Raw genomic sequence first — 26,093 nt, 5'->3', positions numbered from 1 at the left:
CATGTACTGAACAGTAGAGTACTACAGGCATTAAGTTCAGTATTGAAAGTACTAATTAAGTGTCAAATTTTTTTTTGTAAAAGAGGTAAAAAAAAAAAAAAAACAGTTGAATTTACCTTTAAATTTATTAGAAAATTTCGAAGAAATTAGAGGTGGGCTTTGGCTCGTGAAAGATGAACACCAGTGATGTGATCGTCAAGAAGAAATTACATTTAGAAGGAAGGTTGCAATGGAAAGATTATTACAAATCAGTAAGAGTTACAGGAATTACAGTGCATTAACCAAAATTTGTTAATTATGTCTACTGACGAAGATGAACAAACAGTTCCTAGAAACCAATTATGTTACATTGTAGAAAGAAATCGTAAAAATTGTCGTGTTAACTACAGAATATCAAAAAAGTAATCCAAACCCTGCCCTATTTCCCAGATGGAGAGGCCAGTTCCCCATAAACGAGCTTCCTCTAGCCGCAGAGAAACTGACATCAAGGACGGGTAGAACACAGCATGCTTGCCATTTTTCTCATCAGAGTAGATGAAGAAGTGCTCCCCAATGTTTTTTTCCCACTGTAAAACAGGTCTGTGCTTCTCCAATAAATGGAGGTAATCCGTTCCAGTGATAGCTCCACCACCCGATCCTGCAATTTGATTTTATGAATCAGAGCCCACTTAAAGAAGCTAATAATCGAACAAACTTAATCACAAGATAGGTACTGGTGTTACAGTTCCTGACCAAATCCATTAAAAACTTTGTGATCACATAATAACTACAAGAGAAAATTTATTTACCATATGCTCGACTTCACATATTTTAAGCAGATTATGTCATACAATAACAAAATTAAGCAGCCTAAAAGCATATAAAATCCTTTGTGTGGTTTGTGTCACTTTTTTGTTGCCAAGTTCACATCCTCCCAGCTATTGGGCAACATAGATTGGTTCAATGGTGTCGAACACAAGCCAAAGACACATAATAACTAGGTGAAATGTCACAAGAAATAAAGCAGCAAGTAGCATCCTTATTCAAATTCCCTCCAGACTGGTAGACTTATATAAGGATTTGAATCTGCAGCATATCACTCTACTGGGAGTTGGACCAGGGAGACATGAATAATCAATAAGATACACCACCTATTAGGCTCCCCTAATAACAATAACCAACAAGAACTTTATAGTTACACAATCGAAATAAAAAGAACTACCTCCTGCAAGGATGAAATCATTTCCATAGAAATTGATACCAAGAAATATCTTCCGAGCTAAGGTCTGCACACCATTCCTAGGGCTACCGAGGAGCAACTGCAGGATGGAACGTATCCACTTTAGTGGTGCATTGGGACCAGGATTATGAGGACCTGAGAAGTCATAAGTCATCAGTGAGAAACCATCTACAACATCACTCAAGCTTTGAAGATCTTCTGGGCCAAAATCATGTGCTTGAAGCTTCTCTGAATGTGGAGGACCTATGACATAGACCAACTGCAAATGTTGCTCACTGTTCCTCACCGAGTTCACAGAGTGCAATGAATGTCCAAGTTGTTTTATGAACTCCAAAGCCTAAGTTTTCAGAAAAAGAAGAATTTGTCAGATACACAGATCAGCAAGAGCCAGGCTAGGTTGATGGAAATTTCCAGCTAACTACTTGCTAATAAAAACTATATCCAAACCCTGCAACTCTTAACAAAGAAGCATTATACAGTCGTTACTAGAGTAAGTAATTAATTACCATATTCCGCATATCTGGATCATGCAAGATACCATAAGCTGCCCACCTGGACCAAGACTCTAGAACAATACCATCATATTCCAATTCCCTGTTTCATCAAGGAAAGAATCCACACAAAATTCAGAGCTGAGAACGGTAAATATTCATTCTCTCAACCCAATCTAAAGCTAGATTAATGAGATCATTTATTCTACAGAAACCCCACCTGCAGATGGGCCAATTCTGTCCATTCATAATTGTAGCAATACTTGGTCATATACATGCTATTGTCAATTGAATCAGTTTAGATTTAGATTAGTCTTGACACAAGTTTCATTTTTCACTCAAAAGTAATTTGGATTGTTTTTTTTTGAATTCTTGACACAAAATTTTAAAGCAAATCTACAGCTGGACTGCATAAAATGGACAATTTAATACAACCTAATTTAACATGAACAACATGATGGCAACTTATTATGAACTATGGGTACCATCACATGTGCAATATAATCTTCTTTGGATCCATCATGACAAGTTACTCAATTTCGCAAAGAATAACATCACTTCTAATATTGTAAAACTGCATATGACAACTGAAGAATGATGAAAGTAAAAGAACATAAGATGAACTATTGCCAAGTGCCCAGGCATTTCACTCTGGAATGTAATCGAAAAATCAATTCTCTTACACAGACCCCAGAATAGAAGAGGAAGAATATAGAAGTATAAGAACCAGGGTCTTACTTGCACTCTGTTAATATAAGCTCAATTGCTTTATCCCTCAGTTTCTTCTTCCTCAGCAGGTCCCTAGGAAATGCTTCGAGAACAAATCTGGGTAACACCTATTATCAAAAAAATTATTCCCACTAAGTTACCCAAAAAATAGAAAAGAACAACTAGCCCTTTAATTACCAGAGCATCTCCATTCATTCTTAGCTCTGAGATCCATCCTTTATCAGCATTATGTCTCCCTTCAAGGATCAAGCTGGTTCCTTGGCTGGCAACAGAAGGAATGAAGGGAAAATCATATAACAAACTTATTGACTAATAAATTTTCTTCATTCCTTACATTATGACAGTACAAGTGTCACAATCCCTTCTCTAGATTGAGACACCGGCATCAATAAAGTCACACAAGAATTTGCACCTAATTTTTAGCTCAATATCACCCCACCAAGCATTTAAGCTGAAGTTCAACAACAGTGAAAAATATATTTGAGTGAACTCTCCACTCAATTCATCCCTTTTCAAATTGTTATTCAGGATTAGTGTTATTTAACTGACAATTCAAATATAAAAAATTAGAACACTCTGCTACATAGTATAAATTTATAGAGCAGAGTCAGGTCTAAAAAAAAAAAAAGGCGCTCGATACCAAATTGATAATAATCAAGCACTGGACAATGGACATACCTCTTTATATCATACCAGACTGGGGATAAATGTGTAAATTTAGAATTGAACTTCTTCGCAATTTCGTAGCCCTTGGAGTTCCTGCCAAGTTTAGCATGTAAGTACGAAACAAATCATCCTTAAATAATAAATGAATAATACAACATAATTTAACGGCACCGTTGAGTGAACTGACCATGGAGTAATGTAGGCCAATACAGGATATGTGTAATGGCGATGAGATACATTCTCTGATACCTTTGAATTATCCTGAAATACTAGAAAATTTTCAAATTAAAAAACCGTTTACATACGAGATTGTATGTTAACTTGTTAAGTAGGAAATGCACAGTTCTTACAGTGAGGATTTCTTGGTAGTTGACATCAGTTTTGATGAGACCTCGTTGGTGTACATGAGAAATTGCAGGGCTCGAGTGTGGAGCGTACTTGAAACAGTATAAAAAGATGGAAACGGCGGGAATCACGATGAAAAAGAGAACAAAAATGGTGATGAGCTTGCGATCAGTAACTGAGTCACCGAATTGGTCTAATCGACTGGACGATTCGACTCGGCTCTTACGGCGATCCGAACTCTGTGCGACTCGGCGTTCTCGCCTCTTCGCCATTTTGTATCGTCACTGAGTCACGGTCGAGTCAAAATGACCTGCAACTGCATCTCAGATTCTTAGTTTGATGAATGAAGTGGAGATCATTTCTCTTTTGTTGATAAATAAGTAAATAAATAACCATTAAGCACTATCCATCTCCAAAACGACAAGCCGTTTCCATCCAGAACGACACAGTTTGAGTATTTTTTATAGTACTTAAAGACGATTATACCCCTCATGATCTTCTCAAGTAATTATTATATTATACGCAGAGAAATATCTATAGGCAAAGGGTTTTTGTAGATAAACCCTAAAGCCCTATCTAAGAGTATCATTCAAACAATTCAACATCTAAAGGACTAAAATTGAGACTGAGGCCAATCAATCAGGTAATTCTTCTTCTTATATCTCGGTTCTCTAATTCTTTTTTACATTCACTTGCCGAAAATGGAGCCCAAGCTTTTACTTTCTTCTTCGAAAGCCACTGCATATACATCTTTACCTTTTTTTGTGTCCTACAAATCTTCTTTTCTTGAGAAGCCTCAACTTGGTTGTAAATCACATCTCTCACTTACAACAGTACAAGCAGAAAAGTCTGAGTTTCTGGGCAAACGTCTGGTCTTGCCAGATAAAATTGGTTATTTGGGTAATATGAGAAAAGTCCATGTCCCTTTTGAACCAGTAAGAGCTGCTGTGAAGAGAAGGAAAGAGCTTCCCTTTGACAATGTAATTCAAAGGGACAAGAAGCTCAAATTGGTGTTAAAGATTAGGAAGATTCTAGTGAGTCAGCCTGATCGAATTATGTCACTTAGGCAATTGGGTAAGTTCAGAAGAGATTTAGGTCTCACAAAAAAACGTAGATTTATTGCTTTATTGCGGAAGTTCCCAGCAATATTTCAAATTGTAGAAGAAGGAGTATTTTCGTTAAGGTTCAAATTGACACCTGAAGCCGAAAGGCTCTACTTGGAGGAATTAAAGGTTAGGAACGAAATGGAAGATTTGTTGGTCACGAAATTAAGGAAATTGTTGATGATGTCCTTAGACAAGCGGATTTTGTTGGAGAAAATTGCTCATTTGAGGACTGATTTTGGGTTACCTTTTGAATTTCGTGACACTATTTGTCATAGATACCCCCAGTATTTTCGTGTTGTTGCAACTGGAAGAGGTCCTGCATTGGAATTAACTGATTGGGATCCCAAGCTTGCTGTATCGGCAGCTGAGTTAGCTGAGGAGGAAAATCGTGCTAGAGAGTTGAAAGAAAAAAATTTGATTATTGATAGACCACTTAAGTTCAATAGGGTTAAGCTTCCAAAGGGTCTTAATCTTTCTAAGGGTGAAATGCGAAAGATTTCTCAGTTTAGGGATATGCCTTATATATCCCCTTATTCGGATTTTTCAGAATTGAAATCAGGTACACGAGAGAAGGAAAAGCATGCTTGTGGGGTTGTGCATGAGATTTTGAGCCTGACTGTTGAGAAGAGAACTCTTGTGGATCACCTCACTCATTTTCGAGAGGAGTTTAGATTCTCTCAGCAACTGAGGGGGATGCTGATAAGGCATCCTGATTTGTTCTATGTGTCCTTGAAAGGTGATAGGGACTCAGTTTTCCTCAGGGAAGGTTATCGTGATTCTCAATTGATAGATAAGGATCGACTGTTGGTTATCAAAGAGAAATTCCGTGCGCTTGTCTCTGTTCCTAGATTCCCACGGAGAAATGCTCCCAGGAAAGATGATGGTAGTGCTGATGAGCCAGAAGATCGAAGTGAGGAGGATGGAGAGGGATGGTCGGATATTGATGATTATATGACTGATGGGCAGTTTGATGATGATGACGACAATGAAGAAGAAGATGATGAGTATGGGGATGATTGGAGCGATGAAGATGATGATACACCGCCAGATTTTGGTGAAGATGATGGAACTGTGAAGATTGGAGTGAGTAAATCAGTTAAACAGGTAGATAGCTCCACGAAGAATGAAGAGAAAGTGCGAGCCCTTGTGCTTCCTGATGGTAGGCCAAGAGAGCGCTGGTAAAAGGATGCAAATTTCTCCATGGACTGCAGGTCTTAATCTGTGACACTGGGCCGAAACTCATCATTTGCTTCAAAATGTAAAGCCTGAAACTTGTTCTGCAATTTAAAGGATCCGGCTGTCAGGGGTGAACTGCTTGCCAAAGGGAAGGGAATCATCATGTATCATGTTTCTGATTTATAACAATTATTGCCTTTCGTTAATATAATGAGATATCAAAATGTTAGTGGATTTTCAGAGTTCAAAGACAAATATTATATGTGTTATGTTTCTATCAATCCTTGAATTAGTAAGTACACTTCTGTCTTGGAAAACTATTGATTTATTCTACATATGAAATTCATGTCATGAGTTAACAGCTTTATGGTGAAACGGCTAAACGAGCTCATGACTCCAGGCCCAAATGTTTAGAGAAATCTTCACACATGATCTAGTTGTTGAATTTATAAATAGGTTACTTCAGGATTAAATTGATTTTTCTATTCGAGGGCACAGTAGTTCGTAATATTGGAGTTGGAGTGGAAGTGTTCGTGGTTTACGCGGCAATAGAAGCAGCCCAGTAGCTTTGTCTTTTGCAAATTTTATAGAGCCATCTGAAATCATTTCACTCTAAGGTTTCTCAATATATGTTGGCCGTTCTATCTGTCTTGCTGTGAACCTTTAGTTTTATAAAATATATGCATCTCCAAAACCAAAAAAAATTGAAAAGAAATATTTTAAACTAAAAGCCATCTTTTCAATCGTTGAATATAATTTTATTTAATAAACTTTGACAATGTTTGTCAAGCTTCCTCAAGGGTCGGTAGGTGAATTGTTCCCTCTCAAGTTGATGCTTACAAGTAAGATATTCGTAAAGGATCACGCAGCAGTTTTTTAATCTCACAAATGTAACTCAATAAAATGAGTAAACTTTCTTGACTATCAGATCAATCCCTTGAAGTTAGCACACAGCTACTTAGAATTAAAAATACAAGCAAATAAATTAAAACACAAACACACCAATTTATGTGTATAAACTAGGGACCAAACTTTTAAAGCCTGCGCATAAACAGTTTTTTATTTCACCTCGCTAGTTCATATTCAATATTCTTATTTTTAGTTATTATCAAGGAAGCAGATGCCGCGTGGCCTGCAACTTCAAGACATCTTTGGCATGCGACGAAACAATGTGAGTCTTATAGGAGAAGGTTAGGGGTGGTGGGGATGAGATGTGGTGAGTTGGGCAGCAAGATGACCTTTTCTTCTACCAAAACGTTGGATATAGTTTGTCGTATTGTTTAATTAGTTGAGTGACAAAGAAACAAACCAAAGTTACTCTTGCTAAAAATATATAAAGATTCATATTTTAATTCAAGAAATCAGAATTAATGGGCATTAGATATATGAGAATCTTGGTTGACATATTGTCGAAGAAATTCGGTGATTCGATGCAATAATACACTTGTTTCAACTTGTGTTATATGTTCTCTTGGACATGAAGATTTAGGAACTGTTCTTGCGTGGACTTAATGAGATTATGTATGGATATGGTTGAGATGGCCATAGCTGCTTTATTCTTCTTCACATGGACCTTGTTATGACTACTTAGATACAGTGCAGTTGAGTATTTTATATTCTCAAGAATTAAGGCATTGTTAAATTTATATTCTCAAGAGAGATAATGCTGATAAAAACAAAACGTCTCAATCGTTTGTTTCCTAAATCTCACTCTTATTTTACAAATATTGTTAAAATTAACAGGCAGAGGCAGAATATTGGGCCTGTAAAAAGGTGATTGGCTGAAACATCTGTATAGCTTAGAGTTGAGTTAAGGTAGTAGTAGAATGGGTTCTCCAGCGTGGAACTTCAAGCAACTAGTTGTTTACTCCCCCTCAAAGGCTTCCACTTTGCCATTTCCGGTGAGACAGTGCAGTTGCTGCCACCAAATAATGGCGGGCTGGGGGCCTTTGAGGAGGGTGCAAACAAGCTGTGTCTTGCTTACAAAGACTGGCTCCATTGTTTAACAGGGGTAAGAACGAATGTTATTCACTCTCTCTCTTCTGTTAAAATTTATACATATTTTCAGTCACTCGTGCTTCCGTTTTTATAATACATACTGCATAATGTAATCTTAAATTGAAAGGAAAAGCTTTCTGCTGCAAACCATGTAGAATTTTTAGTTCTACTCTCGAAAATAGCAACTATATGCATCATGTAGTATGCTCAACTCTGCAATTTTATTCATTGGAGCCATTAAGTGACATTACAACCATTTACAGAAGATCAAACTAGCCCTTGCATAAATAGATCAAGATTTTTTTTTTTTTTTTGGTTAAAATATTCTGGTTTGCTTATTTCGACAAATATACTATTCTTCAAATTCTATAAAGATTTCTATATTCCGGCCCTCAAGGGTTCCAGCACAGTTTGACAAGAAAGATCTTGAAGCCGTCAAGGAGAGATTGAACAAAATTTGTCATACACACTACAGATTTGGGATTAATATGGAAAAACAAAAATTATGTGTACTGGAGAAATTGTTCATATTTATTTCCATTTATCTCTGTCTCTTGAATTCATAATAAAAAAATTGAGGTTGTGATTCAACAACTTTTGCCTGCGTTTTCAGGTTTCTGTAATCTACCAATATGTACAGCTATGATCCTTCTTGATAATTCATTCTCCCATTGTTATTTCAAATCTCCATGACTGCTGCTTTTAAGAATTCACCAAAAAAAAAACACCTTTTAACGGCTAAAAGACGTTTTGAGTGTGTTACCATTAACGACTCAACGTACTGAATAAAGGAACGGCACAACAAATTCGAATACTCAATATACCAAGGAGTCATACGGTGCGTTTTGGTGAAAGTAGGCCGATATCAAAACGACCAGTTTTAGGACACAAGGAATCAAGGATTCAGGATAAACCTTATCCACAACAATCAGGTAAAAAAAAAAAAAATTGGTTTCGAAGAAACAAGAAAGTGTCGCTGCGATACAAAATCAGAGCTTTCTAATATTTTTCTATTTAACTGCTATTTCTTCACCATCTTACCCGCCAAAAGACCTCCATGGCCAAATTATATCCGATTCAACACCTCCACCTCTTCAATTCTAACACTACCCTCCATCAAAACCCACACTGTCACCACCAAAAACACTTCACTAGTTCACCGACTTCTCTTGCTCTTGCTACTACTGACGCCCCTCTTCAAACCACTCCACTCTCTAATTCTTCTCTTCAACCCTTTCCATTGACTTCGGATATTTGCTTCTTAAATGAAACAAATGAATTCGGAAGTTTGGATTCGGTTAAATTAAAGCATGCCCAGATGATAAAAATGAGCAAGAATGGGGATTCAGAAACAATAGCTAAAATTTTGATGTTGTATTACTTGGAGTTTGGTGATTTTGGATCCGCTGTCAAGATTTTCTTTGTGGATTTTTTGAAGAACTATACAGAATGGAGTTCTTTCTTGAAAGAATATGAGAGTTTCGGGGGAAAAGTGCATCAAGTTCCTGAGGTGTTCAGTGAGTTGAATAGTAAAGGAGTAATGTTTGATAGTAGAGTTCTTACAATGGTTTTGAAGATTTGCACTAGTGCAATGGCATTTTGGGAAGGTGCGGAGGTTCATGCTAGTTTGATCAAGAGAGGGCTAGATTTCGATGCGTATGTGAAGTGTGCGTTGATGAACTTTTATGGGAGATGTTGGGGTGTAGGAAGTGCTAATGAAATATTCAACGAAGTATCAATTCGAGAAGATTTATTGTGGAACGAGGCAGTCCTGGTAAACTTGAGGAATGAACAATGGGCCAAGGCCTTTGAATTGTTTCGAGAATTGCAGTTTTCTTTTGCAAGAGCTTATAGCAGAACAATTGTGAAGTTACTGCAAGCATGTGGAAAAGTGGGAGCTCTCAATGAAGGGAAGCAAATACATGGGTATGTTCTAAAATTTGCAATGGACTCAAATTTGCTAATATCTAATTCCTTGATTAGCATGTATTCTAGAAATAGCAAGCTTGGACTGGCTAGGACAGTTTTTGATTCGATGAAAGATCGTGATTTATCTTCATGGAACTCGATGATTTCGAGTTATACTGCCCTTGGTTGTGCGAAAGATGCTTGGGATCTTTTCAATCAAATGGATTCATCCAATGTAAAACCTGATATAATAACCTGGAACTGCCTACTGTCTTGCAATTTTCTTCATGGTTCACATACGGAAACCCCGACCGTTTTGCATAGAATGCAGAGTTTGGGTTTCAGGCCAAATGCAAGCTCTGTCTCTAGTGTTCTTCAAGCTGTTACCGAATTGGAGTACTTGAAATATGGGGAAGAAATTCACGGCTATATAATAAGAAACGGACTTGACTACGATGTATATGTAGGAACTTCGTTGATAGACATGTATGTGAAGAATGATTGCTTAGATAGTGCTAGGAAAACTTTTGATAATGTGAAGAACAGGAATGTTGTTGCTTGGAATTCATTAATATCAGGTTATAGCTTCAAAGGTCTTTTTGATGATGCTAAAATGTTATTGAATCAGATGAAAGAGGAAGGAATTGAACCTGATTTAGTAACATGGAATAGTCTGGTCACGGGATATTCAATTTGGGGTCAGAACAAGGAAGCTTTGGCAGTGATTAATCAAATAAAAGACTCGGGATTGGATCCTAATGTGGTTTCATGGACTTCTCTAATATCAGGCAGCTCACAAAACGAAAATTATCGGGAATCCTTTGAATTTTTCATCCAAATGCAGGGAGAAGGAATCAAGCCAAACTCTGCCACCATCTCCAGCTTACTTCGAACTTGTGGAGGCCTAGGTCTGTTGCCAAAGGGTAAAGAGATACACTGCTTCTCCATAAAAAATTATTTCATTGAAGATGCATATATAGTCACAGCACTAATTGACATGTACAGCAAGTCTGGGAATTTAAAAAGTGCAGAAGTGGTTTTCAGGAAGAGTGTAAATAAAATATTAGCTTCTTGGAATTGCATGATTATGGGGTTTGCAATTTACGGCCATGGGAAAGAGGCGATTTCACTTTTTGATGAGATGTGTGGAGCAGATATACAACCAGATGATATAACCTTCACAGCTCTCCTTTCTGCTTGCAAGAACTCGGGTTTAGTCGATGAAGGATGGAAATACTTTGATTGTATGAGCACAGATTATAGTATAATGCCCACAATAGAGCACTACTCATGCATGGTGGATCTTCTGGGAAAAGCTGGTTATATTGATGAAGCTTGGGACTTCATTCAAACAATGCCAATCAAACCAGATGCTACTATTTGGGGTGCTCTTCTTGGATCTTGTCGAGTCCATAGAAACTTGGAGTTTGCAAAGATTGCAGCAAAGAAACTTTTTAAGTTAGAACCGCATAATCCTGCGAATTACGTTTTGTTGATTAACCTGTATGCTATGTCAAACAGATGGGAGGATGTTGAACGTGTTAAAGATTTGATGAATGATGCGGGGGTGAAAAATGGGCCGGTATGGAGTTGGGTTCAAATTGATCAGATTGTTCATGTGTTCTCTGCCGAAGGGAAACCTCATCCAGAGGAGGGGAAAATATATTTCGAGTTATATCAGTTGGTTTCTGAAATGAAGAAACTTGGGTATGTGCCTGACATCAACTGTATACATCAAAACATTGATGAAGTAGAGAAGGAGAAGGTATTGTTGAGTCATACAGAGAAATTGGCCATCACTTACGGACTGATGAAGATGAAAAGCACGGCTCCCATCAGAGTAATCAAGAACACGAGAGTTTGTTCTGATTGTCATACTGCAGTAAAATACATGTCTTTAGTTCGAGGCCGAGAGATTTTTCTAAGGGACGGGCTTCGATTTCACCATTTTAGAGAAGGGAAGTGTTCCTGCAATGATTGTTTGCAATAAGAGAGCATTCTGTGATTACGTATTTTAAGGATGTTAAGTCTTTTAGAGATGATAGACAGCACTTTCTCCTGTTGATTAGGGCGACACTTCATTTCACTTGTCAACTAGACCTAGACGTTTGAGTTTATGCTGGAGTAGAAGTTTTTGCAAAGTTCAGTGTCTTAACGTGTTCATGAAATATGACTTCATCACCTAAGATAGCTTTTCAAACGTGCCAAAGCAAAACCATTATTGATCTTTTCAATAATTATGAAAATACGTGTCCTGCTCATGTATGTACCTATCATGACGCAAATTCCTTTAGTAATACGCTTACTTGGGAGAGTACCTTTGGCCATTAATAAGAAGCAGTTTTCAGAGCATATTTATCCAATCAGTAGGTAATAGGCATCACTGCCCCAGTTTATTTATTTTTTCCATTCCCTCAACATCTGCCAGCTGGTACCTCACCATTTTCCAAATTCGATTTAGCTAATAAATGCAATCAAATAAATTGTTCATAAATACTAGTTTCATATAGTAGTATTGACTCTGCAATTCCAACCTCTCCAAATTCACATGAACGGAAATTCATAAATCACTAAGATCAGTAAAATGCAATTTCGACTTCCTAACATTTTCATCTAATCCAATCTAATTTTCACTTATTTGCAGGAAGTTAAGAGCACCTCGAAAATAAACATGAGACTAAAAGAAATGTTTCTCTATGTGCATAACCCACATGTCAAGAATCTCCTCTAGTTTTACTCGCACAAATGTGAAATGCGTGAACTCTTACAAGTGTGTGTCATCAACAAGGTAAAAAGCACAACATGCTGGAAAACAAAGGCAGACCATAATTTACTGAAGAAGCCACTGTATGTACAAAAACAAGCAACAAAGTTGTACTGCTATTGAAGAGGTTCTCTACTGAATCTTCCTGCACCTAGACACTGGAACTACAACATGCAAACCACTATTGAAAAGGAAACTATTTGTTACATAAGTATTTACAGATACGACCATAGAAACATACCACCATGCACAAAACCCAGTAAAACAAAAAAGTGAGACATTGAACTGATCCTTTTCCATTCAGAGATACTTGCCAAAAGAACATATACTTTTGGTACTAAAAAGCAGGCAAGGGTAAAGTATTGAGATAAAAAAAACAAACATGTAAAAGCAGGCAGAAAGAGTTGAAGGGGTCTCCAAATGATGAAAAGGGAAAGCCAAAGGCAAAGCCAGCATTGTGTTCAAAACTTCAGAGAAAGAGGTAGGACAACTCCTACCAATCTCTAAAGACCTTTGGGAATCTAGAACCATAAATCTATACACCACGTTAGCCATCATACTTCATCCGTATCGGTTTATTGGTTCAGTTCGGTCTTGCACAGCCATCCTCTCCGAGACATCAGCCAATGATTTGAGATTGCACCTGATCAAGGCCTGAACAAAATAACAAGTCTCATCCCTCGTGTTTCCCTCTGGCACGTCCACTACAAATGACTCAATCACCAGTGTTCCAGGTCTCCCATCAATAATCTCCGGATGGACAGTCATGATTGAAGAGTAATTCTACAAATTTAGTAAACAAGATGAGAGTGGGTTCAAATTCTTCCAGCCAGAGCACAATACCATCAACAAAATAATAAACTCTTCAGAAATAATAAAAGGTCATTTCAATATTTTACATCATGGTAAATTTCAACTTCCTTTAAAGCCATAACATGTATTCCAAAGCCTAAATTCATTTATAACCAATTTACTCGTGCATAAAAATGGGTCAACCCACAAGAAAATATTCTGTGCAATGTAACTTAAAGAAAAATAGCAGAAAGTAAGGAATAATAATTATACCCTTAGCCTGTGATCACCACCAACAATCTTGATTCCAAGAATGTGCTCTTCATCATCAAGAAGTTCCAGCCTTTCAGTGCTTGTTGTAGCAGGAAGCCCAGACCTAACGTTAACTTCTCTAACGCTTCCGATACCAAGGTCCCCATTCACAACACACCTGCTGACAAATGGCTTGTACCTCTGCGGCTGATCAAATCGCCTAACCAATGACCACACCTGCTCAATTCATCATCTGTTAATACCAAAATCTCTTTATTATAAACTAATTAACTCAATAACAATAACTAAATTCTTTTTCGGCTTTCAAAAAGGGAAAATAAGTACAAGAAAAACATAGAAGAGAACTAAAAAATTATTACAAAAATAGCTAAGCAATAATATACCAAAACCAAATAAGAACAGATCTAATAATGGTAAGTTTGAGGTTAAAAGTTCATAATTTTTTCCTTTATGTACTTTCATAGCAACCAAACCAAAAAAAGAAATGAAAATTTGAGTCAACCATCAAAGACAGCCAAAGAAAAAAAAAAAGATAAAACTCAGAACCCAAAATTTGACCTGAAACAACCAATAACCAGGACAATTAAGTAAATATAACCATAATCAAGCGAACTTAATTTATTTTTCAGATCTATGAAAACAAAGTCAAAACGTGCAAGAAAATGAAAGAAATCAAAGAGTGAGAGTTAGTAGAAGAAAATAAAAAAGCGAGACTAAAAAGGATCTGATGGTAAGCAAGTAGTTACGAGATGAACGGGAGCTCTGATATGCTTAACAAGAGCTGAAGTGCACTGATTCTCTCTGGGCTCGTGTCTGTGATGCCTCCGTATGTACTGCGCCTCCATAACACCGTAAGCATCAGCATCGTTCATTTTGATCAGACACAGAGATAGTGTCTCTGTGAAAAACTGAAAATGAAGAGAGTGAAATTCTATAAAAAAGAAAAGAAAATAGAGATAAGCTTTGTAGCAGTTGCAGAGGATTTTTGGTGCAAAGTACAACCTCACCTTTGGGTTGGGTTTGGCAGTCTATCAAAAATCCATAAATCACCGACAGTATAATTTTTTTATTTTTTTTCCATATAAATATATATATATATATTTCTCCTATAATCTCAAACTCAAAGCATGTTCCTGGTGGGCCCATCACTCTATATAATATGTACTTATCCTATCCTTTTTATCTGTTTTTATATGTATATGGCTGATGCCTGATGCCTGATGCCTAATGGGAAATTTGTATTGTGATCACAGCTTATGTTGAGTATGTTTCTTTTGTTGGTTGAGTAATATTACACTTATATTATTTTTTATATAATTTTTATTATATTATGATGTAATATATATCATAATTATATAAATTTTTAATTATTTTAAATTTTTAATATTATAATAGAGTTTATATGATTATAGTATATGTCACATCATGATATTTATAAAATGATATAAAAAAATAGTGTAAGTATAGTATTACTCTTTTTTTTTCCTATCCGTGTGTCCACAACCGTTTACATGTTTCTTAATTAGTTTTTGGGTCTTAAAATTAATGATTGAGTAAATTTTTAATAACCACCCCTTTAACAATAGAAAATTAAACTTAAATTTTTTTTAATAATATTGTAAGAGTATCTATTCAATCACTTAACTATCCAAACGTGGTTAACTTGTTTTGAGTAGTTGCTGTCACTTTTTTTTTTAATTTAAGCCCAGGTTTTTTTAAAGTTATTTAAAATTCAAATCAACAAATAATTAACCGAATTTAAACAATTATTGAACATTAGAGTAAGTTAATTAAAATAATTCCCAAAGATTGATATGATAGAACCAGTGTAGTGATAAATTGAATTGAATTTCCATAAATTTGGTTATTTGTGAAATAAAATTGTTAGTAATTAAGTGTAGCGAGAAGCACTAAGTTAATGGGGGTAGTTTTAAATATAAAATTGTGAAGTCAATAGTGATTAGTGAGCGCGTTTGCGTAAAGTCAAATTGCCGAGAAGTGGGGGTGATGTGAGGATGACTGTTACGTATACCATCTTCAATTTGAATATTTGATAATATTATTTTAGAAGAAGATAATTATTTGGTTATAATGACATAAATGTCCTTGCAACTTGCAAGTATTTTAATATTTTAATATTCAATATTCATGTGTGCATGTCAGAATTTCAGGTAGTGCTCTGCACTCTCTCTAAAATGGGCCACATTCAACCCCTCCAATTTCATTGCTTTAAGTAACATATTTTTAATATTTAAATTCGAGTTGACATAAACGGTAACTAAACTTCCAGGTGTCACCCTCTTCCATAAACCTTCATATTGTGGATTTTAATTGGACCACGTTAGCTCATACGAATTCATCATCGCCACATTTTCAATCATTTAATTTCCATCACCCGCCTACCCAACCGACCCGTTACAAAATGTTTTTGTCATCCCTCGACCATTTTCCTTCCTTAAAACGCACTTGGGGAACAATTTCGGATCTATTCTTAGCGACTTAGACCCATTTTTTTCTTTTTATTTTCACTATTCTATGAATAAATTTAAAATTACTGTTTGTTATGCCTAAAAAGGTAGAATTGACGTGGAGTTTTGTCAGTATGGGATAGTTAGAACTTGGGAAGGATCTATGACTGTCCAGATGTAGCCACGTCGTGTAATGGCGCAAGTGGCACGCCCCCGTCAGTGCAATAGGTGAGTGTCAGGCTAGCAGGTAGTTGGATTCGTCCATGTGTCCAAATCCTACATAAGTCGAGAAAATCCCTCGGGTAAGTGAACAATGGGACGTAGAGAATGATTTGCACGGTGCCTACCCACTTGCAGATTTAGTAATCATTACCTTAATTTCTCCCACTATAAATAGAAGTCTTCCCTCTTATTTGCAGGATTGGCTAATATTACTCTAAAATAGCTTACTTCTCTCTCTCTCTCTCTCTCTCTCTCTCTCTAAACGGTAACTCGGCTCGCTGAACGCGACCTGACCTTTATTCTCTTGTTAATACAACAGCAGTGGACGTATGATTCGCTTTTGAGCATCCGAATCACTTTAAACATTGTCTCTCACCCCTTATTTAACTTAATATTCCCATATCACGCATGTCTTCTAAGTCCACTTAGCACTTCACACGTGCGAGTAGTTGGTGTCTAAAATTGAGCATTAACAGTTTGGTGTTAGAAGGAGGGCTTGATTTAATATCTGCTCTTCATTAGAAAATCTCTGACCAATCGATCCCACAACAGCAAATGGCTCACGGTTTCGAATCTGAGCAAACCAATTATGGTAATGAAGAAATCCCCCAGGTACAAGAGGACACTTCTCCCGAAATGCTGCCAGTCCAGCAGAACATCATAGGGGATATTCCTTCAAGCTCGCGGCTCGACCAAGCCGTCATGAGTTACTTGGAAAGATTCAATAATACTTTTCAAATGGTCAGCCAAAGGCTAGACAGATTGGACCGGGTCGTGCCACCCGAAGCCAATGAGGCGGTGCCATCGCCAAAAACACCTACAGGTTGCGTGAAAGCGCAAAAAATGGCAAAAGCTTATACCGCGCGCACTGCAGTGAGTCAGAGAAAGGGAAATCAAATGGTGCACAACATACCCAAAGGCTCTGAAGGACTAGCGAACACCGATTGTGCCTCGGGTAGAATACCCGTGGCATTGCGACTCGACGATATGTTGCAGCATGAGCCGTCTCACACCACGTTGCACGGGCACTCCCACAAAAGTGCAAGGCGGAGAGATTCCTAATATCGCCAAAATGACGACTTTGATCATCGTCGTGCAGGGGATTCCCATCGTCTGCATATTGGTTCGTACCACCGCGGAGGTCGAGAAGACTCCTCAATTCACTCAATGCCATCACATGACTCTAGCCAGCGTGTGTCAAGATTGGTCGGAGCTTCCGACTGAGGTGAGGAAGAGTCCGATTTGCGGTTTTTTCTTAATCGCAACCGTGAGGGTCGAACCCACGTTGCGAAAAGTAATCCCCAAGTAGCTCTGCTGCCTCAGATTGAGGAACTATAGCAAGTTGCGGATCAGCTTAAAGCTCAATAGAACGAGCAGGGGAAAGTCGTAGAAGCGTCCCCCTTTTCCCCAGTAGTGTTAGCTGCCCCTCTCCCATTGAGATTTAGAATGCCCGACATGCGAGCATTCGATGGGAACTCTGATCCGTAGGATTATCTGTATGAGTTCAACGACCTCATGGAACTCCACCAAGTCTCTAACTTGGCAAAATATCGTTGCTTGACAGTAACCTTAACTGCCCATGCCAAGTGATGATTTATGTCGCTCCCAACGAGATCAGTCAGTTCATGGCCTCAAATGAGCTTGACATTTTTTAGGCACTTCCAGGCGAACAGGAAGTTCTTAGTGCTGCTAAGCTGCCTGAGTAATATACGGCAAAAGAATGATGAATCCCTCCAATCTTATATAGACAGGTTCCACAGGAAGCTCCACAGAGTGGCTCATACTCCCAAGGAGTCCGTTCAGACTCTCATCATCGCCGGGGTTCACCCGCAGACAGACTTGTGGAAGGAACTGCAATCTAAGGATGATGTTTCCCTCACTTGCTTCTACAACCTTACTGAAAAATACCTCCGCATTGAAAATTCTGTGGCCGCTCGGAACCGCCACGACCTCGGTCTTTCGGACAGTGCTCCCAACCGGGGGGAGAACAAGAAGGTTGATCTCAGATGGGCTAACAACGATCAGCGAAAAGGAAAGAAGCAGCGGTATTAGCCCAAGAAATCTTATGCCCCAGTTCCTCGTTGCGATCGCGACAAGAGTCAATACACTCCTCTGAATGCCTCGGTATCGGCTATTTTGGATAAATCAGAGGAGGTCGGTTTGCTCGGAGAGCCTGAGCCCATGAAGAATCCCCCCTCAACCAGAAATAATAAAAAGTATTGTCATTATCATCAGGATAACGGGCACCACACCGATGAATATTGGGGCCTCAAGTAAGCAATTGAGGACCTCATTAAGTAAGGGCACTTCAAAGAGTATGTTGATGACTCTTTTCCCGTTTGAGAGAAAAATCAAGAGGAACCATGGAAAAAGCGTCGTGGTCACAAAGGCCTCTACTGTGTGTGGATCATCTTTGGAGAACCACACCTCGTGGGGAATTCTCGAGGTGCCCAATAAATGTATGCTCGCGAAGCCCGTCATGACCCCCTAAGTATAATGAACACGGCACTGCGACCCGCTAAGGTTCGCAGAAAGGAGGAAATCACTTCTCCGAGAAAGGTGTAGGTGTGATTGCATCATCCCCATGAGGATGCTCTTGTCATCGCGCCTGAAATAGGTCGATGCGAGGTCCACAGAATGTTTGTGGACAATAGAAGCGTCGTGAATATCTTATTCCAGCGAGCCTTCGAGAAGATGAAATTGGACGAGGTAGATCTGAAGCCTGCCTCTATCCCTCTTTATGGTTTCACCGGGGATCATTTGATTCCCAGGGGAACAATCTCGCTCCAGGTCACATTGGGAGAAACCAACGAGCTAACCAAAATGACTGAGTTTTTAGTAGTAGACTGTCTGTCTGCCTTCAATGACATTTTGGGACGACTTCTACTACGAAACTTTAAGGCAGTCACCTCAATATACCATCTGAAGATAAAGTTTCCCACCCTGACAAGGATAAGGGAAGTAAGTGGATCTCAACGCGCATCTTGCGACTACTATGTGAGGGTAGTGTAGATGGCATGCAAAGGAAAAAGAATGTCGGTTGGCATCCCCGAGCAAGCAATGACGATCAGTAGGATCGAGCCGCAACCCAGCCCGGTTGAGGATAACACAGACCCTCGCATCTAATAATGCCCTCACAGTGGGCCGGTGGAGGACCTCTCCGAGATATCAGTCAATCAAAGCGGGCTGACCCGAGTGTTGAGGATCGGGAGTAATCTCAACCCTCAGTTTACCAATGACCTGACTAGTTTCTTCAAGGAAAATATCGACGTATTTGCATGGATGCATGCTGACATGGTTGGGATCAGCCCGAATATTATGTCATGCCTTGAATATTGACAGTGCGGTCAGATCGGTTCATCAAAAGAGAAGAGCATTGGACCCCGAGCGATATGTCGCCTTGAAAATGGAGGTGGATAATCTCGTCTTAAACGGATCCATCCAAGAGGAACTTTACCCGAGCTGGGTTGCCAACCCAGTCTTAGTAAAGAAGTCTAACGACAAATGGCGGACCTGCGTTGACTTCACCGACCTTAATAAAGCATGTCCGAAAGACAACTTTCCCTTGCTGAGGATCGACTAGCTCGTCGATGCCACCTCCGGGCATGAGCTGTTGAGTCTTATGGATGCTTACTTAGGATATAATCAGATTCTGAAGTACACATCGGATGAAGAGCATACCTCATTTGTTACAGATCGGGGGTTGTATTGCTATAAGGTTATGCCATTCAGCCTAAAAAACGCTGGGGCAACTTACCAGCGACTGGTTAATCAAATGTTTTCCAAGCAGATCGAAAAATCAATGGAAGTTTATGTTGATGACATGCTGGTCAAATCACATGTCACTTCAGATCACATAGCACATCTCGCTGAGATGTTCAGTATACTCCGAAGGTACAAAATGAAGGTTAATCCTCTCAAGTGTTCGTTCAGAGTATCCTCGAGAAAATTCTTGGGATATATAGTTAGCAGAGGGGAATAGTAATTAACCCCAAAAAGATTCAAGCTCTCATTGACATGAGAAGCCTGACAAACCGAAGATAGGTTCAAAATCTCAATGAGGGAATAGCGGCTCTCAGTTGCTTCATATCAAGGGAAACAGATCGCTGCTTGCCATTTTTCAATATACTCAGGGCCAACAAAAAGTTCGAATGGACTCCGGACTGCGAACAGGCTTTCCAAAGCATCAAAGAGCACCTTTAAAAGCCACCTCTCATGTCCAAGCCTCTCCCTCGGGAAATTCTTCTACTGTATATGTCCGTCTCTCAACATGCAGTCAGTACAGCTCTAATTCGAGAAGAAGAAAAAGTCCAATGGTCGGTATATTACGCGAGCAGACGACTGTTGGACGCCGAGATGCAGTATCCAGAGATGGAGCGATTAGCTTATGCCCTGTTGATTGCCTCCAAGAAGTTGCAACCTTATTTCCATGCCCACATAATCCACGTATTGACCAACTATTCGCTCAAGCAAGTCCTTCATAAACCAAAGGCTTCGGGTAAGTTACATCAAGTGGGCGATGGAACTAAGTTAGCTCGATCTACAGTACAGACTGAAAGCAACCATGAAAGGGCAGGTTGTTGCCGATTTCATTTCGGAGTTTACATACCAACCGATTCAGAAATCTGAGCAACAGGCTAGCGAAGTCACTTAGAAAACTGTCCAAAATCTATCAACCTAGAACCTCTATGTCGACGGTTCCTCGAACAGGAGGAGGGCCGGGGCAGGCCTTCTCCTCCTTAGTCCCAAAGGGACTCGCATCCATGGTATTCTTTGGTTCAGTTTCAAAGCCACGAACAACGAGGCCGAATGAGAAGCACTGCTCGCTAGTTTGCGGTGGGCAAGAGAAATGGGGTCAATTGCGATCAATATTCACAGTGACTCCATGCTGGTTGTCAATCAGATTTTGGGGGAATATCAAGCCAATGAAGAAAACATGATCAGTTATCTAAAGAAAGCTAAGGCCGCGCTCGAGTCTTTTAAGCACTTCACGATCACGTAGATTCCTAAAGACAATAATTCTATCACGGATGCCTTGGCAAGAATAGCCTCGTCACTACGGATGCGCCAGAAAGTATTCATGTTCAGTACATAGAGATCCCAAGTATCAGCTCACCCGAACAGGTCGTGGTCATAACCGAATCAGTTTCTTGGATGACCCCACTTATTCAGTATCTTCGAGATGAGACCTTACCCAATGACAAGACTGAAGTAAGAACCCTGTGAACCAGAGCTGCTCGTTACACACTCATAAGAGATTGGTTATATAAACGAGGGTTTAGTGCCCCTCTCCTTCGATGTGTAACCGATGAGGAAGCAAACTATATCATGAGGGAGATACATGAAAGAATTTACGGTAATCACACCACCGCACGATCCCTCACCAACAAAGTTGTTCGTCAAGGGTACTACTAGCCCCTACTTCAAGAAGACACCTTCAACTTTGTAAAAAAGTGTGACAAATGTTAGCAATTCGTGAACATACCGCGAGCTCATTCCCACTAGCTGATAACCATGACCAGCCCCTAGCCATTCTCCATGTGGAGAATTGATCTTATTGGACCCATGCCAAATGGAAAAGAAGGGGTCAAGTATGTGGTGGTCACGGTGGATTATTTCACCAAGTGGGCCAAAGCTGAACCATTGGCCGCGATCACTACCAAGAAGCTCAAGGACTTCATCTTAAAAAATATAGTGTGTCGCTACGAAATTCCTCATAGCCTCATCTCTGATAATGGGAAACAGTTCGACAACGAAGAATTCAAGCAATTTTGCGATAAGTTGGGGATCCATACAAAATTCGCCTCAGTCGTAAGATCGCAGGCCAATAGTCAGATTGAAGCTGTCAACAAAACCATCAAGCATACTCTAAAAGCTAAGCTTGGTGCTACCAAGGGTAATTGGGTCGACGACCTCCCAGAAGTCCTATGGGCATATAGGACAACTCTGAGAACCTATACTTCAAAAACACCCTTCTCGCTAGCGTATAGCTGCGAGGCAATGATCCTAGTGGAAGTAGGGATTAGTTCACTTTGGAGAGACATGTTCAATGAAACAGACAATGAAGCACTTCTGCGTGCAAGTCCGGACTTAGTTGAAGAATATCGCAGTAAGGCTCAGCTAAGGATAGTAGTCTACCAACAGCGCGTGAAAAGATTTTTCGACTCTAAAGTCAGGAGAAGAGACTTCTAGATCGGCGACCTAGCTTTGAAAGAAGTCATTCTCGATACAAAGGAACCAATTGAGGGACTATTGGGGCCAAACTAGGAAGGCTCATACCGCATCGCTAAGGTGATACGACCGGGGACTTATCATCTCAAAAAACTCAATGATTCCAAAGTACCATGAGCTTGGAATGTTGAACATTTTCACCCCTATTATTAGTAATTCTGAACTCGCTTTTTAATTTCCTTGTAAATACTCCTCTTTTAAGCTTTGTAAATAAGATCACTTTTGTGCGATCTTGTTCCTCGCATTGTTTGTCTTTCTGTTCGCATATGTAATATTTGTGAAGTACAAAATTTATAAGTGCTATCACAAATAGTTAGAGAACGACCTCATGTCCACATGTGTAATGTTTGTGAGGCACAAAAAAATATAAGTGCTCACAAATGATTTAAGAAATAATCTTTTTTATTTATTAAAACTAAGTACAAATACAAATGTGCGAGCACATGCACGGTTGTGAAAAAGAAAAGCAGAAACAATCACTGGTCTTCTTTCCCAGGCCTTGAAGGTGCGACCTTGGTGTCCCTAGATTGGTCGCCGATCGCCTAGTCAACTGTCGGGTCCTTCGAGACATACTCCTCCGGCTGATCATCTTCCGGATAAGGCCCTTGATCTTTCTCCTCCTCGTCGGCTTTCGCCATGGAAGCAAGGATCCTCTGGTAATCATCCAGGAGATCGGTGAGGTCTATGTTCGGATTGTTTGGTCGCAAGGCATAAATGAATTGAATAGACCAATCAGCGGCTTTCCTCTCAATTTCCAGTTCTTGTCGCTTCATATGTTAGGTTAACGAAGCGCGCACCCCTGGGACAATTCGAGGTCTGTCTCAAATGCCCACCTCTGCTTCTTGGTGGTTTCCCACAACCGTGCTCTTTCTTCTTCTGCTCGCAAGGCCCGCTCAGAGTTCGCTCGTAGCTCTAGCTCTTTCTCGCTAGCCTCTTTGGTAAGCCCAACCACTGTCCTTTGGAGCTCTTTGACCTCCTCTCCCATCTTCTCTAGCTTGGCCTTCTGGAAGTCCACTGTGCGGAGCACAACATTCCTCTCTAACATATACTGGTTCACCTGAACGATGGACAAGTTTATCTCATTCTACGCACCTGCTAAGTCCCGTTTTAGCTGCATATTCTCCTCTTTCAGCTCAACTAGCCCCCTAGCGGCTTCCAGTTGGGTCTTTTGTTGGGCCAAGTGCATGGCAAGCAAAGACTACATAGCAAAGGAAACAGGGGTTAAATTCCATTTCATTGAAAAAAACAAGGGAAATATAGGAAAGTCCTCGATGAGGATGAACTCTCTTACCTGGCTTTGCAGCTGAAACGCACTGGTCATCAGATCCATAGGGTTGGAGGCCACGAACTGTTCAAAGGCCTTGGCGAGCTGGCACTCTAGGAGGGTGAACATCACCGGTTGCAAGTGCTTTGGGAATTGCCCTATAGAGTCCAGCACAGGCGCGCCAGCTCCTGCAACAGGTGGCATCTCGCCTACCGTCTCTTTACCCGCTCTCTTCTCAGGAGCTGCGGTCCCCCCTGGCACTCTATGCGAGCCCTCAAGGGCAAGTGTAATGTCGGTTGCGCGCCTAGAGGGCCTTCTTGAGCAAAAAGCCTAGTAAGGCTACGACCTCCCAAGCTACATGCCTAAGCCCTCCGGCTCATACTTTGATTCCTCGACCTGCAGCTGCTTCATTTTCTTGGATTTTTGGGTTGCAACCTTCCGCTTATGACGAGCCGTCGTAGGATGGGAAGCTTCTGCTGGCTGTTCGACAGATGTTTGTGCCCCCGACTGCATTCCTTCGATGGGGTACCACTGGGGCCCGCCTCGGCTGGTCCCGTGGCACCGACCCAGGGAAAGACGAACCCCCTGGCTCTTAACGACTTGGGCACTTTGGGTGGCATGGTTGTTGCATGCAAGTACCGTTAGTAAAAGAGTTCGCTGCATGCAAAAAGTAAGGTTAACTAAGGCTATGGACACTTACGAAGTAAGAGTTCCAAGGTTGCTTCGGAATTAAAAAATTCGTATTTCCTCAAGTTAGTGGTCGTCACGAGCAGTTTTGTGTCGCGACTCTGCTCGGGCAGGTGACCAAATGTTGTTATTCGATTAAAGTCAGTGAGAGTCGTCAACCTAGTCGTCTTGTTTCCTACGAAGAAATGGAAGAGTTCGTTAGCAAAGATTAAAAGAAATGAAAAATTCTCCAAGTAAAAGAAGAGAAGACCTACTCGGCTCCCGAAAATGGCAAATGTCATCGTAATGGAAAAAGAAAAACTTTGTCTTATATGCCCTGACATTATTGGGGTAATTGAATCTGCCTCCCTCCATCGTGGATCGCTTCGAGAGGTAATAAGAATCTTTATCCTTGCTCTTTTTCAAATAATATGAGCAAACGAGCTCTAACGCAGTCAACTGGCCAAGACCATTCTCGCCACACGCAATATACATAGCCACGACTATCATATACGCGTTGGGCGTCAGCTGTAAAGGCGCAACCCTGAAGTGATCAAGGACCAACCTAATAAAAGGATGGAAGGGAATCAGTGCTCTGCATTTGAATATATTCTTGGAGATCGCAGCCATTCCCTTTGGCGGATTCCGAGCTGAATGTGACATGTACCGATATACGTCTACGCTAAGTACGTATTGGTCTAATGCCTTCTGTATTTCCTCTCGGGTGGCCACTGACAGAGTTTTTTGTGAGGGACCCGCTGGGGCGTCCTGCGTTGGCAAGCTCGTCCCCTCATTTGTTTTGGTCGTTGAAAGGTCCATCTCTTCTACGGTCTGAAAAAGAGCGACACGTAGGGATTACTCAATCTTCGTACAAAGTTTCGTGCGATGACGTGGAAGCACAAAGAACCACAATGTGTCTTCCTTAAACCTTAGAAAAACCCAAAAAATCCTTAGGGACCACCCCCAAAGATTCATGCCCTAAAAGAAACCTATTAATTACAAAGAAAAAGGAAAGTAATGGAAGGATCTTCCTTACCTCTTGGATGTGGAGATTGAACTTCCTGCTATGAACGTCAAATGCGCACCAACTTGAAGGATGGAAAATCTGGTCTCACGAGAGTTTCTTACTTTTTTCTGAAAGAGTGACATTGCTTAAGGCGAGCCTGGGGCTTTATAGTGGGAGAAATTGCAACTGGTTTTCTCGAAGCCAAGCGACGTTTGGGCAGAATACGCCTTTCATCGTTGATCGCGACCATGTGTCATCAATCGGTGAGAAGGAGTAACTGCCACGCTTCGAGAAATTCAATCGTCGCTTCCCTCCATTAAAATAAACAGCTCGATTCCCTCCTCCACATTAAATGCACTCTCATTCGCATTTAATGCCCTAATAGGGAACGTTATTTCAGTATGACTTGCATTTAATGCGCATGGTTGATATTTATTGCGCACAGGACACGTATATCAGAATAAAAATCGTATTATTAATGGGTTAGTTGTTTAGCGCAACGGATAACACCTAAAGAGGTCATTAGAATATAACACTCTTCGTTGCATGTCGAATACAAAACATGGTGATCCCTTGTCTTCAATAGAAACGCACCAAGTTCTATCAGGTCGCGGACCTAGGTCGAGGTACAAAGCGCATTGGTACAATGCTGAGTAGGGTCTAATCCAGGTCGCTGACTTTGCGGAAGAATACCATCTCAAGTCGCTCATAGAAGTGTGTACCATGATCTCCTTGTAGCCAGGTCAGTTTGGCCAGGCATCATTTGGGA

The 26,093-nt window shown here is 40.1% G+C and overlaps 4 protein-coding genes across 5 annotated transcripts; 2 read left to right on the top strand and 2 right to left on the bottom strand.

Moving 5' to 3' along the window:
* Positions 1 to 267: 267 nt before the first annotated feature.
* On the bottom strand, positions 268 to 3,799 carry LOC116121161 (chitinase domain-containing protein 1). The gene is made up of 8 exons (XM_031407108.1): positions 3,456 to 3,799; positions 3,293 to 3,366; positions 3,118 to 3,198; positions 2,617 to 2,701; positions 2,449 to 2,546; positions 1,726 to 1,813; positions 1,202 to 1,556; positions 268 to 637 (listed from the first exon to the last, which is right to left on the bottom strand). Exons 1-8 carry the CDS (start codon positions 3,720 to 3,722, stop codon positions 384 to 386), a joined length of 1,302 nt encoding a protein of 433 aa, XP_031262968.1. The 5' UTR covers positions 3,723 to 3,799; the 3' UTR covers positions 268 to 383.
* A 204-nt stretch (positions 3,800 to 4,003) lies between these two features.
* LOC116121194 (protein WHAT'S THIS FACTOR 1 homolog, chloroplastic) lies at positions 4,004 to 5,966 on the top strand. The gene has a single exon (XM_031407141.1). It carries the CDS (start codon positions 4,152 to 4,154, stop codon positions 5,736 to 5,738), a length of 1,587 nt encoding a protein of 528 aa, XP_031263001.1. The 5' UTR covers positions 4,004 to 4,151; the 3' UTR covers positions 5,739 to 5,966.
* Positions 5,967 to 8,752: 2,786 nt separating this feature from the next.
* LOC116121091 (pentatricopeptide repeat-containing protein At4g01030, mitochondrial) lies at positions 8,753 to 11,684 on the top strand. Its single transcript, XM_031407039.1, has one exon. It carries the CDS (start codon positions 8,788 to 8,790, stop codon positions 11,626 to 11,628), a length of 2,841 nt encoding a protein of 946 aa, XP_031262899.1. The 5' UTR covers positions 8,753 to 8,787; the 3' UTR covers positions 11,629 to 11,684.
* A 760-nt stretch (positions 11,685 to 12,444) lies between these two features.
* Positions 12,445 to 14,545, bottom strand: LOC116121102 (abscisic acid receptor PYL9). 2 transcript variants are annotated; one of them, XM_031407045.1, is made up of 4 exons: positions 14,475 to 14,545; positions 14,214 to 14,375; positions 13,468 to 13,683; positions 12,445 to 13,185 (listed from the first exon to the last, which is right to left on the bottom strand). In XM_031407045.1, exons 2-4 carry the CDS (start codon positions 14,337 to 14,339, stop codon positions 12,964 to 12,966), a joined length of 564 nt encoding a protein of 187 aa, XP_031262905.1. In that variant the 5' UTR covers positions 14,340 to 14,375; positions 14,475 to 14,545; the 3' UTR covers positions 12,445 to 12,963. The 2 variants fall into 2 exon arrangements, with proteins under 2 accessions (XP_031262905.1, XP_031262911.1); XM_031407051.1 differs by having other exon boundaries at positions 14,470 to 14,523.
* Between the last annotated feature and the right edge of the window lie 11,548 nt (positions 14,546 to 26,093).

Source organism: Pistacia vera, unplaced genomic scaffold (genome assembly GCF_008641045.1).
Source record: "Pistacia vera cultivar Batoury unplaced genomic scaffold, PisVer_v2 Contig1268, whole genome shotgun sequence".
In the NCBI taxonomy this organism is placed as follows: domain Eukaryota; kingdom Viridiplantae; phylum Streptophyta; class Magnoliopsida; order Sapindales; family Anacardiaceae; genus Pistacia; species Pistacia vera.
The sequence above is the reverse complement of the archived record's forward strand: the minus strand, read 5'-3'. Positions and strand labels throughout refer to the sequence as shown.

Excerpts from the sequence above, each read along its gene's own strand:
- LOC116121161 (XM_031407108.1), bottom strand. The coding sequence starts at position 3,722 with ATGGCGAAGAGGCGAGAACGCCGAGTCGCACAGAGTTCGGATCGCCGT. Across the intron at positions 2,547-2,616 it reads GAATGAATGGAGATGCTCTG|GTGTTACCCAGATTTGTTCT; the intron begins GTAATTAAAGGG and ends TTTTGATAATAG. Across the intron at positions 638-1,201 it reads TGATTTCATCCTTGCAGGAG|GATCGGGTGGTGGAGCTATC; the intron begins GTAGTTCTTTTT and ends ATCAAATTGCAG.
- LOC116121102 (XM_031407045.1), bottom strand. The coding sequence starts at position 14,339 with ATGAACGATGCTGATGCTTACGGTGTTATGGAGGCGCAGTACATACGG. Across the intron at positions 13,684-14,213 it reads TCAGAGCTCCCGTTCATCTC|GTGTGGTCATTGGTTAGGCG; the intron begins GTAACTACTTGC and ends TGAATTGAGCAG. Across the intron at positions 13,186-13,467 it reads GTGGTGATCACAGGCTAAGG|AATTACTCTTCAATCATGAC; the intron begins GTATAATTATTA and ends CTAAATTTGTAG.
- LOC116121091 (XM_031407039.1), top strand. The coding sequence starts at position 8,788 with ATGGCCAAATTATATCCGATTCAACACCTCCACCTCTTCAATTCTAAC.
- LOC116121194 (XM_031407141.1), top strand. The coding sequence starts at position 4,152 with ATGGAGCCCAAGCTTTTACTTTCTTCTTCGAAAGCCACTGCATATACA.